Below are 20,000 nucleotides of genomic sequence, written 5' to 3' on the forward strand. Positions count from 1 at the left end.
ATGTGGGTTGACTAGCCAACAGCGTAACATTAGCGGAGCAAACCAAAAGCACAAAGTGAAAAACTCCTCGCTGTGATTGGTTAACTTGTTCTACGTGAAAACGTCTTGCGTCAGACATGCGTAACTCTTTGCATGCCGCACCGGGCAATGTTCAGGCTTCTGTTCACACCTAAGCCGTCCCTCTACATTCCATGGAAGTATACATGGTCCTGACCAGGGTAATTGCCTGAGCGAATTTCCCTGTAAATCGTGTCCACACATACCCCGTGTACCAGGTAAATTCCATGGAATATACTGGGAAGGCTTGTATGTGTGAAAGGGGTTTTAAGAGAAAAAGAGAGCGAGAGAGAGGAAGAAGAGAGAGAAGGTGTGAGGGATGGGTATGGGGGTGGGGGGTGCTGGTGGTGGTATGGGGGTTGATGAATGGCTTGGCCCTGTCGGTGCATCATCGTACACCCTGAGAGCAGGGAAAAACAGGGATAGGTCCACTAACTCCAGCTCGCTACAATATGACACGGGACCCGTAGGACACAGATCAAAACCAATCAAGTGCAACCCCCCCCCCCCAGCGGACGGCCCTTTTCACACGTCACCCTGTTAGGATCACAGGCTTTCCCTGATCATGACAATAATTACTATAGTCGTTTACCCAAGAGTTGGAGGGGAGGGGAGGTGAGAGAACAGAGCTCTTTTAGACTGGAGAGTCAGATGTGAGCCTTCACATTGATTCATAGGTCATTTCAATTATGCGTATACTGTTCTCTCTGGATAGTGTCAATAAGAACTGAAGCCAAAACATCCCCAACACACACACACACACACACACACACACACACACACACACACACACACACAGAAATACACACACAGAAATACACGCACATGCACACATACACATACACACACACACACACACACACACACATACACAAACACACACACACACACACACACACACACACACACACAGAAATACACACACACACACACACACGCGTACGTTGTATCCGCTTGGATGAGTTGTAAATAGTGTTTATGTAGTCATTATTTGGACATTAGCAGTTGGTGTTGTGCGGTTTGGGGAGTTTAAAGAGCTAATTAGCAGATACTTGGGACTCACGCTGAGAGTGAGATAAACTATGGCTGGGAATGGCCCTCTTCCAGAGCCACGCTCCCAGCCAAGAGTGGGAATAATTATAGCCAAATAAGGAAGACTCCGTTTCCCAGGAGGCCGTTGGGGGCTTGGGTAATGAAGGCACGTCCTCCGTCGCAGTCTGTCATGCTGTCATCACTCCACGACGTGTCGCAGTGACCGAAACCACACTTCACTCATTGGGTTTAACACTCCGACAGATCCACTACTACGATAAAACTACGACCACATACACCGAAACAACAACAAGATGGATCTGTGTTTTAACCAAAGCCATCCATGGAGGTCAACAACTAGCAACGAGCGTTACTCACTCTTACTCAATTCAGACCAACCTCACTTCGTTTTTTTATGTCCTGCGAAACAAAACATTCCCCTTTAAGACGGTCATCACCCGGCACTGGAGCTGTGCAAGCGGGCCAACCGCCTCACTTAGCGGAGGAGTGACGACAGCAAATTCAAACCTAATCACGTTATCTGTTTGTCTTCTTCTCTTAGCTTCGCTATCATTTGTCCCGTCCCCCCCAACATGGCAACAACTGTTTTCCCAAGCTGTTATTATTTGCTTTGCGTGCGCGGCCAGAGCTATCTGCCATCACTCATGGTGTAATGGTGTCATTTAATCAGGCTTCACCAGGGCAAGAAATCAAGCCCACTCACGGCAATAAATACTTCCTCTCGCAATTTCTTTATTTCTTTTGGCAGAGGGGCTCACCGGTAAACAAAGAACGTCAGCGGAGTCTCACAAGTTTTAACTCCTTCTAGCATCCGTCTTCTGGGGGGACAGACAACATTACAACTGACAAGCCAGGGTTGCTTGTCTTGCATGGCATTTCAGCTGGAGAGAGCAGAAGCACCGTGGCTGTGCAGTCGTCTGTTTATGTACATTTTTAGGACATTTAAAGGAAACCTATTATGTTCTTTTTTCCCACAAGTTAATGGAGGTCTCTGGGGGTCCCGAAAACATGTCATTTAAGTTTTTTTTTTGCTGAAAATACCACTCAGATTTGAACCTAAAGGCATCAAACAACGCTTCACTGACAGTGACTGACCGACCGACTATGACTGAATGACATTCAATGACTTACAATGGCGGGAGTTGTCAGATTTCTGATTTACCACAGCAAGTAATAGATTTTTTTTTTTTAAGATGACAAGAATATTCAGTCTAGAAGCTTTTCACCATCAGATATCAGCGAGTTGTTTGTCCGAGTTTTCTGCCTGTAGTGACTTTTGCTGTGATATGATTGGACAATTTCTATTTTGGGTTGTGGCTTAGCGATAGGTCCATTAACAAATCCATCATCCTCCGAAAAAGTCCTTATACGCTCACCCGTTCCCAGTCATTCTACTGTACATTCCAGTCTTTGTCTTGTACTGCACGTGTTCATGAGAAGGAAATGGATGGGTTTCTATAAGATAAACCTTCTTTCTTCTCCATGTCTTCAGGGAGTTTATCTATGGGAAATCGCATAATGGCTCCTGGTAAGAGATTAATCTGCCCTTTCATGAAGACGAGTCTTCTCTGATCCAGACGATGTTACATAATGGGAGTATATAATTATATAGTTTCAAGCAAGCGGTGCACATTTCACTCACACAGACACAGGCTGTACTCTCATGCTCCTGACACACGCACGCGCACGCGCACACACACACATACACATACACACACACACACACACACACACACACACACACAGATCAGGTATACTCATCATTCTCTAACAAACATACACACATTGCTCATAAGAAACCCATAAGCACGTATCAACTTTAGACTGTGTGTGTGTGTGTGTATGTGTGTGCGTGTATATATGTGTGTGTGTGTGTGTGTGTGTATGTATGTGTGTGTATGTGTATGTGTGTGTGTAATGATGTCTCTATAAGTGTGTGTGTGTGTGTGTGTGTGTGTGTGTGTATGTGTGCATGTGTATCTGTGTGTGTGATGATGTCTCTATCAGTGTGTGTGTGTGTGTGTGTGTGTGTGTGTGTGTGTGTGTTAATCCTGAGTGAAAGGCTACATCCATGCACAGGAAGGTGGTGGGGGACTCCCCAGAGGGCCTCAGTGTGCAGGCCTGTAAGCCCGTCTGAAAGGCCCTCCATTTGCAGGCTCCCCACACCGACGCACGGCCGATTGAGCTGACAGTCACTCGCCCATTGACCAGTCACAGAGATTAAACGCAAGGACGTCTCCGCCACTAAACCACCTGCAGGAGGGAGGGAGCGAGTGAGAGAGGATGAAGGGATGAAGGAAGGGGGGGGGGGATACTCACTGTTACTTGTTGCTTCAGTAAAAGCCGCCTTTTGTCCGTTCCAGCCTTTGTTGTCCATCTGTAGCCACGTCAGGAGCGGAGGGGGGGAGGCAGAGGGGGGGAGAGAGAGACGTAGCATTGAGAGAGAGGAGAGAAGCTAGTTTTAACAAACAGCTTTTTTTTTCACACGTCAGACAAGTTCCTTCCTACTGTTCTGACTAAAAAAAGAGACAATCTTGAGAAAGCAGGTGTCTGTCTTTTGCCAAATACTTTAAAGGAAACCTATTATGCTCTTTTTACACAAGTTAATGGAGGGTTTCTGGGGTCCCCAAACATGTCATTAAAGCTTTTTGATCTGGAAAATACCACTCAGATCTTAATTCCAGCATCATGCCTCTAAACGCCTGTTTCACGCCGAGTCCTTCTCTGGACGGGGCTGTTTCACGGGTTTGGGAAATCATCAGCGGTTCCACACGGAAAAAAAAACAACACACGGTTTCCTGGGGAATAAGATAAAAAAATATATATATATCCAAGTGTTCCCCACAAAACAAGAAATCCAAAACCATTTCAATGGAAACGGATCAGAGTTTCCCTTCGAATGTACAAATGCACGGCGGGGGAAATGTTCAACACAGCGCCCCGATAAGACCCCAATCGGCGCAGGAGGGGGCTGCCCATCTGAACGGCTTGTTGAATCGCATGTTTTCTGAAATATGCAGCCCGCAAAAAAGCGGACCGAATTGCTTTATTTCGGTTTCTGTGTTAGTAGGGTCATCAGAGACCAGAATGTACAGCACAAGCTCTGAAAAAAGGACCTTTAAAATAGGAGGCCGGTCTGTATCTACTTTTGAAGCCTCCAACTTAATGGCACACTTTCAGTGTGAGTGTTTGTGGACACACTCATGCAGGATGCGACCATGTGGGCGATAAGAAAACAAATCGTCACTCGCGGAGATGACTCGGGTCGTTAAAACAAATGCCCCCCCACCCACCATACCTCCGGCCTCAATCCCCCACAATCCCACGGTGGGAATGCGGTGAGACGGAGCTCCCAAAGACAAGAGACAAGGGGGGGGGGGGGGGAGAGAAAAGAGAAGGAGGGAGGGAGTGAGGGAGAGACAGATCCAAAGGCTGATCTAAAGAAAGAGAAACCTTATTTAAAGAGGAGTTGGCTCGGGGGACTGAGCAAAGGGTTGTTTGAGGATCGTCTCTCCTTTTTTTGCAACGACACAGTCATCAAAAGAACAGAGCCGGCGAGTTGTCTCGGGCGAGCCGAGCGACGTACACAAACGGCCGCCTGAGAGGACCTGAGAGGGCTTTTCTATTGGCCGTTGTAAAGACATCTCCCTCAGCTGTCAAACCAATGAGTGACCGTCTGTCCCCGCAGGTTCTCTCCTCCACTGTTCCGAGTTACCAAGACAACCGACCGCGGGCAGCGGTCTTGTCCAAGTTTAGCTCCCACAAAGGACATTATTCTGAACAGAGAGGAGGAGAGGAGAGGAGTGGAAGGAGAAGTGGCGTCAAGCCCGTGTGGTATGGCTGTCTGGAATAGATGAGGATTTATGTCGAGAGACTCTTGATCCAGCTAATGAGGTGTCTGGGGAGGAGATGAGTATTCTGGAGACAGCGTGGTTATGTAACAGGCCTTCTATACTAACTCTGCTCTCTTGAGCTTCAGGGCCAGATAGGTTGCATTCATATATAGAGGGATCTAATGAAGAGATGGACAAACACCACTGGGCTGTGAGCAGAATATATATATTGTATTATATATATATATATAAAATATATAATACAATATATATATATTCTGCTCACAGCCCAGTGGTGTGCTGCTTCATCCTATGCACATATATACAGAGAGGAATCTGTTCTCTCTTCAGGCTCTCATCTAGTTAGAATTATTAATTAATTATTCATTAATAATTATATCATAATCATTCGGTCTCTCAGGGCAGGCAGAGATGTAACAGCATACATGGAACCCAGCTTTAACACACAACACATATAATGGTGTACACCAGTGTATAGGATTAATAATGCACATGAGATACACAGTATAAAAAAAAAATGAGAGTGTGTATGAGAGTGTATGAGTGTGTATGAGTGTGTATGAGTGTGTGTGAGTGTGTGTGAGTGTGTATGAGTGTGTATGAGTGTGTGTGAGTGTGTGTGAGTGTGTATGAGTGTGTATGAGTGTGTATGAGTGTGTGTGAGTGTGTGTGAGTGTGTATGAGTGTGTATGAGTGTGTATGAGTGTGTATGAGTGTGTGTGAGTGTGTGTGAGTGTGTGTGAGTGTGTATGAGTGTGTGTGAGTGTGTGTGAGTGTGTATGAGTGTGTATGAGTGTGTATGAGTGTGTATGAGTGTGTATGAGTGTGTGTGAGTGTGTGTGAGTGTGTATGAGTGTGTATGAGTGTGTGTGAGTGTGTGTGAGTGTGTGTGAGTGTGTGTGAGTGTGTATGAGTGTGTATGAGTGTGTGTGAGTGTGTGTGAGTGTGTATGAGTGTGTGATGAGCAGGGCAGACCTCGGTGGGGCTCTGGGGGCAGGTGGAGGCCTTGTAGCCCTGCTGCAGCAGCATGGCCTCCGCCGCGTTCCTCTTCGCCACCTTCTTGTTGGGCCCCGTTCCCGTGGCAACCTCGCCACACACCTTCACCTACACAGACACAGACCCGTACGCACACGCACACACGCACACACACACACACACAGACAGACAAAGACACACACAGTCAGACAAAGACAGACACAGACAGACAGACAGACAGACACACAGACAGACACACAGACACAGACACACACAAGTAAAAAAACAGAATGTTCAATGACCTTCACGTACTAGTTAAAAAGGCATACTCATTTAAATGCTGTGGGTTTTTACTGAGGAGCAGTGAGAGAATTCCACCATGACTTTGCACTTTGGATTAGCCGACGCTAACCTGCTGCAGTGTTTATTTTCCCTGTGACAGCGACTATGAAATCGCTCTTTCACCGAAAATAAGCAGATATTCCACCGAAGGGAAATCAAACAGCGTTTAGTTAGGCAAACAGGCAATTACACTGTACAAACAACATTCCAGGGAGCCAAGCCCCCAATGAGCAGCAGGCCTCAATGCACCCACTCAAGTGGCCAGACAAAGTCACTAAGTGCTCCTTTGACAACCTGAAGTAGGCCTGACCCGAGGTTTAAAACTGACACATAAATGACCCAAAAAAAACAACAACCCTGAAACACTTAAAAAATTAACTCAAATAAGTCTTTATGTGCAGCTGGAAAAGCCGTCGGACAAAAAAGGTAAGCGGGCTTTGTTGTCCCTACCTGCCTGGCGGTGTGGAAACAAAGCGGGGCCAAGAACAGAAACTCATTGGAGTCTCCGCTGCCTACCAACCGGGGAACAATGTGGAAATTTTAGAAGCGAGCGGGACGCACAAAAGGAACACACACAAGCAGGGCCTAATGCCTGCGTGAAAGAGGCATGGAGAATGGGTTTGGGGCCGAATTACCGCCCGGCGCTCAGAGACGCTCTGTCTCCTGAAAGAGGGGGGATTACGGAGTAGGGAGAGACAGGGAGGGATGGAGGGAGGGAGGGAGGGAGGGAGAGTCTCTCAGAATGAGAATGTCATGTAGTAAACAAAATGCTCCCAGGCAAAGCGATGCCATTGGACACAAGCAAAGGCAGGCAGAGTGAGTGGGCCAGGGAATGCATCTGCTGTTACCCAACCGGTGGGTCCAGAGTCACTCTGGTGGATCCAAAACCAGCTCTTTGTGGATGGCAGATAAAAGGCCGGGTTTATTACTCGATAAATATGGATTTTGTTTAGAAAACCCTCCTGCGGTTCACCACCCTGGTTCAGAACAACCCACAGGCCCATTAATCAATTAAACCACGAGCCTAAGACAAGCGAGACCGAGTCGGAGTGGGTGAGGAGGAACATTAGAGTAGTTGAATAGTTTGGCGGTGGACACAGGATATGTCGGGACGTTGAAGTGATCTCGTTATAAGGCAGTAAAGTGAATTACAGAACTGCGGTCTGTCCCTCAGGCACCCCTGGGGGTCACAGGTTTTCTACTCCGCCCTTCACTTCGTTATCCGTTACCATTGATCTCGCGTCCTCAGTCAATAACAAAGATAATTAGCCATAAGCAAATCAAGACTGGGAGTAGAGGCACCACGGTAACATATCCCTGACCGACAAGAACCTCCGGTGCATCCGATTTCCATCGAGGTTGAAGAACGTAGCCGGGTTGGCCCTATCTCGGAGAGACGCGGTCGGGGGGGGGGGGGGGGGTGGGGGGGGGGGGGGTGAGAAGGAGACGGAACAGATCTCCGTTGAGTGACTTTGACGTGTTTCACTACTCTCTGAGGTATGGTTTAAGCATACGTTAACTTCTTTAACATGCGTACAATCATAAAGGTGCATGTTCATAGCATGAGGTCAGTGTGGGGCTGTTTCACTTGAGAGTGCAGCGCTGTGCAGTAGTGCTGCTGGAGTTCCTGATCTGGGATTAAGCAGACTGCTGTTAAACAGACTGCTGTTAAAACCTAAAGGATATTAAACAACTTCACAAATGTTTAAAGAGCCGGTGAGGGAAGAGAGGGGTAGAGGAGAGAGAGAGAGAGAGATGGAGGGAGAGGAGAGAGAGAGAGAGAGAGAGAGAGAGAGAGAGAGAGAGAGAGAGAGAGAGAGAGAGAGAGAGAGAGAGAGAGAGAGAGAGAGAGAGGAGACATGCCATACCACTGTTCTTAAAGGCCACATTAGTCATTTTGACATTTATTTAGCTGATATATGACATCCTGGTGCTGCACAGTGTTATTGCACAATGACTCAAGTCTGAAAATGGCCATTTCGATCAAAGTGGGTGAATCTTTCTATTCTACATTCTATTTTCAACATTCTATTCTATTTTCTCTTTCTTATTTTCTTGCTCCTCCGATTTGTGTGTGTGCGTGTGCGTGTGTGCAAACAATTCCCCCACATGCTGTGATGGGGGGCGGGGGGTAATTCCTACAGCTAATCGAGCTCAGCCAAACAACCTGTCAACACATTTTATTGAGATGTGCTCCTAGCTATATCTGGCGTTGCTTTCGTCACCACTCTGTGCTTTCTGTTCTTTCGAGTCTTTTGTTTCAGGCCAAGAAGCGAAAAAATTCCCCTCTGTTCACTGTCTTCATTGGTCAAGTGATCTTTTCACCCCCGAGGAGAGGAACGACATAGGCCGACCCGCCGTGATCACATGTTGTGGCTGTAAACTGACAATGGTGTCCCTCTGTCTGAGCAGGTCACTCTCTCGCCTGTTCACCCTTCTCTCTCCTCCGACGCACACGCTCCTCCTTTCCGCTCTGTGTGTCTCTTGTTGATGTCTTTCTGTCTCCATTCCTCTTCTCCCTGCCCACCTTCTTCCTCCTTCTCAGCATGTACTTCAGTTCCTTTTCCCTCCATCCCGACATCCCTCTATCTTCCTCGCTCCATCCCTCTCCATCCCTCTCTTTACCTGCATGACGAACTCGCGGTGACGGGGCCTCCCTCTGTCTTTCCTCCCTCCCTCCGTCCCCGTCCCCCCCTCCCTCCCTCCCTCCCTCCATCCTTCTCCCTACCTGCATGATGAACTCTCGGCGGCGGGGCATGCCCTTCTCAGACAGCAGCATGTACTCTGGTTCCTTCTCCTTCTTGGCCTGCTGGATCTGGGCCAGTCTACTGATGGGGTTCATCCCCTGTCCATAGTCTGGCCCCGTCTGAGAGAGATGGGGGTGGGGGGGGAGAAAGAGAGAGTGAGAGAGAGAAAGAGAGAGGTGGGGAGGGAGGGAGGGAGGGAGAAAGCGGGGGAGGGGAGGGGGGGGGAATGGAGAGAGAGAGAGGGAGAGAGTGAAGATGCAGTAAAACCCCCATCACGTAGTATTCAAATGACTTGGTGCCATCGTCGCGTCGCTGAGGACACGTATTTAGGTTACTGCACAAGACGTGTATCCAAACTGAGGTTTGTTTTCGTACATGAGGTGAACAACAACAACAAACAACAACAAACAACAACCACAAAACCCTCCGAAACCCCTGTACCTGGAACAAGGCTATGTCTACCTTGAGGATGGTCTTGGGGCGTTTCTTGTAGTGCAGCTTGGGCTTCTCCACCACGGGGAGGAAGGGCAGCTTCTTCAGGTCCTCCAGGATGGAGAGGGCGGCGCGCTTCTTGGAGAGTTTCTTGCTGTTGCCCTCGCCCTCGGAGGAGAACTCCCCCACGGAGACGCGCGTCAGGAAGCTCTTCATGTGAGGGGGGCCGCTCTCCTTCAGCACCTGGGGGAGGCGGGGGGGGGGGGGGAAGACGGACAGAAAGGACAGCTGTCATTTGCCCGATCGGTATAGATCCATCTGTGTGTGTGTGTCTCTGGGGGGGGGGGGGGGGGGGGAGACGGACAGAGAGGACAGATCTCATTTGCCCGATCGGTGTATAGATTCATCTGTGTGTGTGTGTGTGTGTGTGTGCCTTGCAAGCAGAAACACCAGGTGGTCCCATACAACATCTGTTCTCCATAGCCACAGTGCTACCCACCCATTGCACATGTGCGACTCACACACTCCGCACAGCGTGTTCTACACACACACACGCGCACACGCGCACACACACACACACACACACACACACACACACACACACACACACACACACACACACACTGTAACATATTCCTAGATGACCGTCTCTGGTGATCCCAGATCAGTTTCCTTTTCTCTAGCCTTCGGGTCACCTGGGAGACCTAAAACAAACACTGAGATCCGGCTCGGGTTATGTCATGCTCCTGCAATCACATCCACTTCCTGTGTGGTTCCAGGGCTCTGTGTGTGTGTGTGTGTGTGTGTGTGTGTGTGTGTGTGTGTGCGTGCGGAGCAGGTGAGGTCCTCCCCAGCCTTATGGAGAGGGGACACTGGAGGGAATTAGGTTTCACACACTGACACTGTGTCCAACACTGCTTCCCTGCCTATTCACTGGATCAGGGATCTTTCCCTCTCTCCCTCTCTCTCTCCCTCCCTCCCCCCCTCCCTCTCTCTCTCCCATAGAACCTCTCCCTCTCTCTCTCTCCCTCTCTGACAATCCATCTCACACAAGGCAGTTCCCCCCATAATTTCAACTTAATTAGCTGTGCAGAAAACAAATTGTTTTAATCTGTTCCACGAAATGCAGTTAATTGGGGCCAAGTTGATCTGACAGATTGTACAGATAGGCAGAAGAGCCTTGAGCATTCCACACATGCTTCACAGAACATCATGACCTAATATTTACAAGGCCTTGAGGAGGGTGCGTACACACACACACACACACACACACACACACACACACAGACACACAGACACACACACACACACACACACACACACACAAAGACACAGACACAGACACACACAGAGAGACACACAGACACACACACACACACACACACACACACACACACACAGACACACAGACACACACTCACTCACACACAGTTACATGAGGGAACCAAAGTCTGGTTTTACTAAACTGGGATTTCAATAATTAATGAAACTGAGAAAATCTGTTTTCTGGGTGTTAATCCCTTACATGAGGCGGAACGTCAGAATGGAAGCGTAAGAAAATTAAGTGATGAATTCATCAGCATGTGTAGCTACTCAAAAGCTCCTTTGTTACCAGAGCTTCCATAGCTGTATGTACATAGCAACTGCACGGTACATACAGCAACTGTTGAATTGTAAATGAAAGCTAACGGGGAAAAAAAACAGTTTAGGTTCAACTCGTCGTTACTATATACTAGTTAAGTTAGTTGTGTTTAGTTAAAACACATCTTTTCTCCCCCACTTTTTGCACTTTTATTTGTATTGCACCTTGTTTTTAGTGTATTTTATCTATTTTATCCGTTTATTTTATCTGTATTTCATCTTGCTTTTCTCTTTTACCAGTGTTTTCTCTTTTTATCTGTTAAGCACTTTGGGCGGCTGTTCGTCGTTGTAAAATTGTGCTATATAAATAAACGTTACTTACTTACTTACTTACTTACTTACATACTGTTAGTAACTGCGTAGCTACGTGGAAACACACCCGAGAAACCACACAGCCCCCCCCTTAACTCGACATCACGTAACGTGTGAAAGCGAAAACTTCAAAAGGAGACTCTTTCAACTAGGGTACAAGTCATTCAACCCCACAGGCCTCGTCCCCCAGGATCCTCTCTGGTCTAACTCATTACTCCGACGAGGAAATGTAACATGGCAGCTCCATGTTCAACATTACATGTGACTGAAAGAATCCCCCCTTTTCTGCATGTGGTTATGACCCTACAGCTGAATGTAACGTTCCCATCAGCCTTTACTGAGAGAGAGAGAGAGAGAGAGAGAGAGAGAGAGAGAGAGAGAGAGAGAGAGAGAGAGAGAGAGAGAGAGAGACGGGTCCTCTCTGCCCCTCTCTCCGATGGAGAGGGAGATGATGATGAAGGGTAGAGAGCGGGGCGAGGTCTCACCAGCTGTGCGGGCTGTCCTCAGGTCTGCACCTGGAACTACATCGGCTTTGCTTTCTCTCTCCCACACTCTCTCTCTCTCTCTCACCCCCCCTCCCCTCCCCTTCCCTCTCCCTCTTTCTCTCATGTCACTTTAGTGAAGAGGTTTGGCTGGAGGAATAAGGCTAGACAGGCGGTAACCTTACCGAGCATTAAACAACGTATCGGAGAGAGACAGGGGAAACTGAGGAGACACAACAGGTACCTTCATCTGACAGGCTTGTTGATGGGGTCTCGTAAGGACACTTACACTACCTGTATAGAGAGACATTACCACCTGGAAGTAAGGGGGGGACACGTATCTAGATTTCCTCTGACACTACAGGACAGACACACACACACACACACTGACAGGAGATGGACACACACACACACAGGACACACACACACACACGCACACACACTCCTACGCACGCGCACACACACACACACACACAGGATGGATGGATACACTCACACTCACACGCACGCGCACACACACACACACACACACACACACACACACACACACACACACACACACACACGCACACACACAGGATGGACACACACATAGAGAGGAGACGGACGGGGACACACACAGGATGGATACACACACACACACACACACACACACACACACACACACACACACACACGGGGGGGAAGGTGGGGTAGCTCTCTTGGCAACTCTTGGCCCGGGATCCAGGCTGCTGGATGGCGGCAGACAAGCTGCAGTCAGTCCTCCTCTCAGACGACACGGTATCCGTGGCGGGGCGATGGGGTTTCAGCGCCTCCTTTCATTGACACGTCTCGTACACAACACACAAACACACCCGGCTCCTCGCCTGACGACACGGATCAGGTTTGTCCGGAGGAAACGCTCGGTAATTCAATGTTGATTTCTCTCTCTTTCTCTCTCCCCCCTTTTTTTCCCCCCCTCACCCTCACTCTCATCCCAACCCCCCCCCCCCCTACCCTCTCGCATGGCGAGGCCCTCTCTCTCTCTCTAGCTTCTCATGGAGGCATGAATACCGACGGCGGGGATCGGGGAGCCGTGTGCCCTCGGGGTACTCCGGCGCAGGGGTGGGGACAATGGAAGACACTGGTAGTGAAGTGAAGAAAGGCTCTTTTGTGGTGGTGGTTATGGATGGACTAAGGCCTGAGGGAAGGTACTTATGTACACGATGGGTGGTTCTCTCCAGCTTCTTGGCCCGGGCCCTCGTAACTTCTCTAGTGTCCTTTGGTGAGGAGACATCCCCGTCGACACACTAGACTGATTTATAGATTTGAGCCGTTCCTTTGATGCTGACATCTGTTTGATATCACCTGACAAGAGGGAAGATTATGTCAGTGTGTTGTGTGGGTGTGTGTGTGTGTGTGTGTGTTTGGTCCTCGGTTAAAGGGACGACCCTCCTGTTTGGCGGTGCGGCGTAGGAAAGCGGACACTTCCGTGCGTAGTGACTCACGGGGTCGTCTCACGCCCTTCGCTGTAGCGTTCGCGGCGATTCGGAGAACGGCCGCCGTGTGAGCTTTTTCCACGCGTGAGACCGCTTGTGAACGTTTTCGTGCGCCGTTGGATGTTTGAGGTTTGACGGTTATTCAAAGGGAGAAGGTGTAATTTCCTCCCCACATGTCAGGAAAAGAAAGACTCTGGAGGGGAACTGACATGGCGATGGTCCCAACGCTCAGTGATGAGTAATGATGGTGATGAGGAAGGGAGGGGAGGGGAGGGGAGGGGAGAGGAGGAGGGGGGGAGGAGAGGGACGTGGCCTGGTGGCGTGCTAACAGAGCTGGGGTCAGGCCAAAGTGGAGGAGGAGTGGTGAGAGCAGATTGCCTGCAAGTCAGTGGACAGGACTCTCAGAGGGAGGGGGGAGGGAGGGAGGGAGGGAGGAGGAGGGGGGACTCAGGGAGTATAGAGAGGGACGGGTGGATGATTGGATTGCATGCAGGCAGCAATTGTGGGAGCCAGCAGTGTAAAACCAAGTCTGGGTGATGGAGGTGTGGAGATGTGGAGGACAACAGCAAACCACTAACATTCCGTGTGTGTGTGTGTGTGTGTGTGTGTGTGTGTGTGTGTGTGTGTGTGTGCGTGCGTGCGTGCAAGCGTGTCTGTGTGGTCTCTCCAGCACACCACAAGAGGAAAACTCTTGTTCAGCCCAAGACTAATAACTAATCATCGTCCAGCTCCAGGGGTAATTAATAGCGGTGTCCAGATTGACAGCGCAGTAGACCAGACAGACTGTTTATGCAATGGTGAGGTTGTGGTCTGGGGTTTTTCTAAAAACAACTGGTCTTTGTCCCATTTTAACTGCTCTTGACCTCAATTTGGATTTAATAAAAGTAAAAAGCTACAAAAATCAAATCGCTGGCAGTGACAAAGACATGACGCTGCAGAAAAAAAAAGAAAAAAAAAAGACTTTAAACCCCCGCTGCTCTGATCTGTTTTAATCTTGATGAAGTAATTCATTATGTTTTCCTGGAAGGGTACCAATAACATGCTCTGTTGAGCAAATATGCCCCCCCCCCCCCCCCCCCCAAAAAAAAGATGAAAACAGAAAAAAGCTGAACCTGAGAAGAATGAAAAAACTCAAACCTTATGTGGAGAATAGAACAGTGCTCCAGATTATTTCTCTGTGTTGTGTAAACTCTTATCAGGAAGCCAAGACAAAGACTGGGGAGAAAAGTCTCTTGACTTTCTCGCTCCATTTATCTGACCTTTAGGGAATGATTGAGGGAGGGAAGGATTGGATGGATGGATGATGGGATGGAAGGGTGTGTGTGTGTGTGGGGGGGGGGGGATAAACTCCCCCTGTTTCTGGCACCTCGGAGGAGTGGAGGAGGTGATTAGGAGACAGAAGGCAGAGCGAGTCAGCTGTGATATGGGAAAAGCAGAGAGCGTGCTAAGAAGGTCGTGTCAGGCCACGGTGTGTGTGTGTGCGTGTGTGTGTGCGTGTGATGTTGTAACACTAATACCTCCAAAGAACATGAGTCATCTAATCAACTGACGTAAAAGTCCGTTAGAAAGACCAATGGGACCGTGTAAGAGTAACCATTCTGATCTCACCAGCTCTCTACACTCCCAAAATAGTAGAGTGCTTGATATCACATTGAGTCATCAACCATGACCGACTGCACAGGCCCTTCTAAATACAATGACCAGCTCCAAATCTTCTGACCGCAAGACATGACTCAGGAGAAACAGGAGAAATAAAAGGGACAATGTGTTACACTACAAAGAGGTTTTTTTTGCGACAGAGAACAGCTCTGAATGGATTTAACCCCATGAGACCCCTGTGGGTGAACCGGGGTGTGTACGCGAGGCTGTCAGAACGCTGCGTCATTCGTCGTTTCCTGTTTTACCTCGAAGCAGACGGAGAGGTTCCTCTTGAGGGCGATCTCGTAGACCAGGCTGATCTCGGACTTGCTGGCGTCGCTTCCCTCCTCCGCCTCGTCCTTCTCCTCCTCCTCCGGGCTCTAGAAACCGGGGGGGGGACAAACATCGGAACGTCAGAACGCCACAGGAGAAACCCGGCAAACACTAGCTCTCACCGGCTCGCCGTTGTGTTTTCTCTGAGAGTAATGTCAGACGGAGCACATTAAAAACGTTAAAAACGTGAGGACAATGAGTTCTAGCTGTCAAAACCAAACATTGGGCAATGTGTGTGTGTGAGGACGTCAGTGCATGAGGCCACGGTTACCACTCCGCATCGTCCAAAGACTCTGGCAGCAGATCTTTTCATGTCATCGCTTTCTTCTCCAAAAATCTGGATTTTTTGTTTTGTTTTACACACTGTCTTTCTCTCTCTCTCTCCTACCGATGCACACACACACACACACACACACACACACACACACACACACACAGACACAGACACAGACACAGACACAGACACAGACACAGACACACACGACGTTGGCCAAGTTGCCAGGAGTCTGCCTGCTTCATGTCATCACTTTCTTCTCCAAAAATCTGGATTTTCTTTTACACTTTTTCTCTCTCCCACCAATGCACGCACAACACACGCACAACACACACACACACACACACACACACACACACACAGACAGACACACACAGACACAGACCAAAGACAGACCAAACACAAACACCAAACAAACAAACACACCAAACACACACACACACACACCAAACACACACACACACACACACACACACACACACACCAAACACACACACACACACACACACACACACCAAACACACACACCAAACACACACACACACACACACACACACACACACACACACACACACACGAGACGTTGGCCAAGTTGCCATGAGGGGGCCTGCCTGTTTCATGGCTTCAGTCCTAATCTGATATGGGATAGAGAGAACTCAGTATCCCAGGGCAACACTGGTGGTCCTCCCCCCCTCCCCCTCCTCCCCCCTCCTCCTCCTCTCCCTGTTCTTTAACCCCATTTGATTTAGTTTTTGCTTGACAAGGCATCCTCTTAGTACTAAGGACGGTTGTTTTGTCTCTCCAGCTGAAAGCCTTCAGATGACTAATGCTGCTGACTGACGGCCCCTAGTCTTCCCCTCTGGGCTCCATCACCCTCAGCCCCCTCCTGAGATCACCACACAGGCCACATGGCTGCTGGGAGACCCCTCTTCCCTTTCAAGGCACATATCATGTGGCAGGAATCTGTACGCTGATCACGTTGTCTGTGTGTGTGGTGTGTGTGTGTGTGTGTGTGTGTGTGTTTTGCCTGTGCTGCAGTGTACTCTAAGCGGCTGTCATGTCGCCTGTGTGTGTGTTTGAGCTATATCTCTCCGACTGCTGCATGTGTGCGTGTGTGTGTGTGTGTGTGTTTCCTGGTGGGAGACTGGTGTCTTTAACAACGAGGCTGTGGTCATGTTGAGGTCACGATGCGGTCATACTGTTTCCGTGATTACTGACTACTGTATATGTTATTGATGTGATTTCTGGTGTGTGCGTGTGTGTGTGTGTATGTACACTCCCCTCTCTGTTGAGTAACAAAGCCGCAGGGTGTGTGTGTAGTGTTGTCATGCGGTCGGGACGAGTCTTGATGTGACAGTGCAGATTTGTCTTCTAGTCTGTGACAGGGACATTTCAAGGGCTAGAGGGTTTTGGCGTGTTTCCCCCCCCGCCCCCCCCCCCCCCCCTGAATGGATCTATTGAACAGAGAGTCCTGGGGGGGGGGAGAAATACCAATGTATATCCTGAATGCTGCGCCATCAATAACGTGCTTAGGTCCAGAGATAATTAAGCAAAAAAAACATTGAATCTGGGTTTCAGCCTGTATATACTTCAACACGTCATCTCTTACTTACAAGGAGTAGAGGAAGTGCTCGTAACAGACAGGATGTCCATATCGGTGCATTAGTGACTTTCAAGCAGCGTCTCAAGTATGTGACAAGACAATTTAAATCTGTCCGGCCCGGGCAGGCCAATGCTGATTTCACAACGCTCGGCTCCCATTCCAACTACAGTGTTTTTGTTGTTGTTTCTTTTCTGCTGATATACACTCTCTCTCTCTCTCTCTTTCTCTCTCTCTCTCTCTTTCCTTGAGCCACGATCATTAGAGAGACAGGTGATGCTTATCTGAGGCGCACCGCAAAACAAGGGGTGACATGCAAGCCCGTAGTGGCAGGAATAAGCTTAGCCCGAGGGTGTAAACACATACACACACACACACGCGCGCACACACACACACGCGCACGCGCACACACACACACGCGCACGCGCACACACACACACGCGCACACACACACACACACACACACACACACACACACACACACACACACACACACACACACACACACACACACCTCAATTTGTAAAGCAAGACACGGAAGCAGCACCTGACAAAGAGCTCATTTATGGCCAAGACGCCACAAGACGGAGTTGGGGAGAGAGAGATATGAGCCAAAGCGTTTTAAATAACCACCATCCCTGCCAGGCTCTGAGGATACGGGGTAATTTGATTTCCGGTGGTGGGGAGGTGGGGGGGGGGGGTTGATAGCAACAGTTAGAAGCCTAGCCAGAGGGGTAATGTTGGAAGGGTAGAGTGACATTGGTAGAAGACCAGAAAGAAACAATAAAACAAAGGATGGAGGAGGGGGAGGGGGGGGCGGGGGCGGGGGGGGAACCTCCCACCAGGTGCAGGTTTAAAACAAGGATACGGTGATGTGAGGGAGATAGAGGCTGAATTATACATTAGTGTAATTATGGCTGTGGTGGATTTGGGTCTGTTCTGAGGAAAAGAGATGATCGTGCCACTGAGAGATTGCTGACTCTTTTAATACCGTCTGTTTTGATTGCCAAGGAATGAGTGTTTCAGAATCAGAAACTCAGCAGTGGGGAGGTGGCAGAAAGGGAAAAAGGGACAGATTTGACCTCGGGTGATCTCTGAGGTGGGCCCTTCCATGGGAGGGTGGGAGGGACGGGAGTGATCTCAGATGATACACACTTAGTTAAGGAGTGGGAGGTGGCTAGAGGTTACCTAAGGATGAAATAAGATGGTGTGTGTGTGTGTGTGTGTGTACGTGCATCTGTGTGTGTGTATGTGCATCTGTGTGTGTGTACGTGCATCTGTGTGTGTGTATGTGGTGTGTGTGTGCGCACGTGTCTACGCGCATCTGTGTGTGTATGTGCCGTCTGTGTGTGCGTACGTGCATGTGTGCATGCGTGTGCAGTGGTTACCTGCGGCGGTCTCTCAGGGATGGGCTCGTTGCGGAGGGCCTGCAGGGCCTTCATGGCGGCGTATGTGGTGTCTGTGTGTGTGTACGTGCATGTGTGCGTGTGCGGTGGTGGTTACCTGTGGCGGTCTCTCGGGGATGGGCTCGTTGCGGAGGGCCTGCAGGGCCTTCATGGCGGCGTTGTGCCTGGCGGCCTGGCGGGTCCGGCCCTCGCCGATGAACTCGTTGGTCCCGACAGACAGCTGCACGTAGAAGATCTTAGGAACAGGGTAGTGATACCTGGGTTGGACACCAGCCACAGAGAGAGAGAGAGAGGGGGGGGGGAGAAAGAAAAGGAGAATTAGAGTTAGAGAAAGACATAGGGGAAGGGGGAGGGGGAGGGCGGACAAGGAGAGAGTAGAGATAAAGAAAAATCAAGGCCTTCGATTGTTTGGGAGGCTTATCCAAAAGTGAAACCTGGCAGCCTCGCGCCGGGCCTGTCTGAGAGCCCAGACTGGAACCGATAGGAAGCAGCACTCCTCGGCTGAGCGCTGAGAGACCGCCGACTGTGCGGGTTTAATACGGACAGACGGACAGAACGAACGAGGCAGAAGAAAGCCTGTTTTCATATCGCACTAGGACACACGTGACGAGGCACAATAGTGCCCAGAGAAAATAGAAAAATAGCCGTTTTTCTTCTCGAAAATTGTTTTCCCAAACTCGCGGCTCCTTCCCCTCGACTGGACCGGGCCAGGGGAAGGAGGAGTGGACCTACGGCCTACTAGGAGGAGATTTATCTGTGGGAAATCGAGCGAGGGAGTGGAGGCTGGAACAATATTAGCCAGGTGATGGATGTTCACGCAGGGTCCAAATTAAAGCCCCTCCACTTCATCAGGGTCAATTACATCACAATGGCCCGTTGAAATGATGGCTCCCCATTGGACCTTCGTGAAGGGGACTCGCAACAAAAGCATCTGGACAGTTATTCCACTTTCTTTCTCCCTTGCTCTGGACATTACTCTCCTCTCTTTCTCCTGATCCTGGACATAGATCTCCTCTCTTTCTCCTCACTCTGGCAGATGGGGACGGTGCTGTCAGGGGCCGGTTCACTGGGCAGATTTAGGGGTCTGTGTGTAGGACCCCCCTCCCGGGTCAGAGGGACTGGGTGAGAATATGACCCTCTGCACAGTGTGACCAATGAGGAGAGAAAGACACGCACTCACACACTCAAAACACACACTCGTCTCGCGCACACGCACTCATGTGCACGCACACACACACACTCGTGCGCACACACACACACACAAACACACACACACACACACACACACACACACACTCGTGTGCACGCACACACACACACACACACATTTTGAGCCTGGCCTCTCTCTCTGCAGTGGTGGTCGACGTAGCTCACCA

The 20,000-nt window shown here is 49.5% G+C and overlaps 1 protein-coding gene across 4 annotated transcripts in view; it reads right to left on the reverse strand.

Moving 5' to 3' along the window:
• Positions 1-20,000, reverse strand: part of stau2 (staufen double-stranded RNA binding protein 2) — a 97,907-nt gene that overhangs the window by 48,607 nt on the left and 29,300 nt on the right. For 2 of the 4 annotated variants that reach the window (XM_080542940.1, XM_080542938.1), the window contains exons 6-11: positions 18,722-18,881; positions 15,278-15,391; positions 9,491-9,703; positions 9,010-9,147; positions 5,940-6,068; positions 3,430-3,487 (exon numbers count right to left, since the gene is read on the reverse strand). In XM_080542940.1, coding sequence (XP_080399066.1) covers positions 3,430-3,487; positions 5,940-6,068; positions 9,010-9,147; positions 9,491-9,703; positions 15,278-15,391; positions 18,722-18,881 — 812 coding nt within the window. Of the gene's footprint in view, positions 1-3,429; positions 3,488-5,939; positions 6,069-9,009; positions 9,148-9,469; positions 9,704-15,277; positions 15,392-18,721; positions 18,882-20,000 lie in introns of all 4 variants that reach the window. The other 2 variants (XM_080542939.1, XM_080542937.1) reach the window with 1 other exon arrangement.

This window comes from Nansenia antarctica (genome assembly GCF_963989245.1).
Source record: "Nansenia antarctica genome assembly, chromosome: 12".
NCBI classification, from domain to species: domain Eukaryota; kingdom Metazoa; phylum Chordata; class Actinopteri; order Argentiniformes; family Microstomatidae; genus Nansenia; species Nansenia antarctica.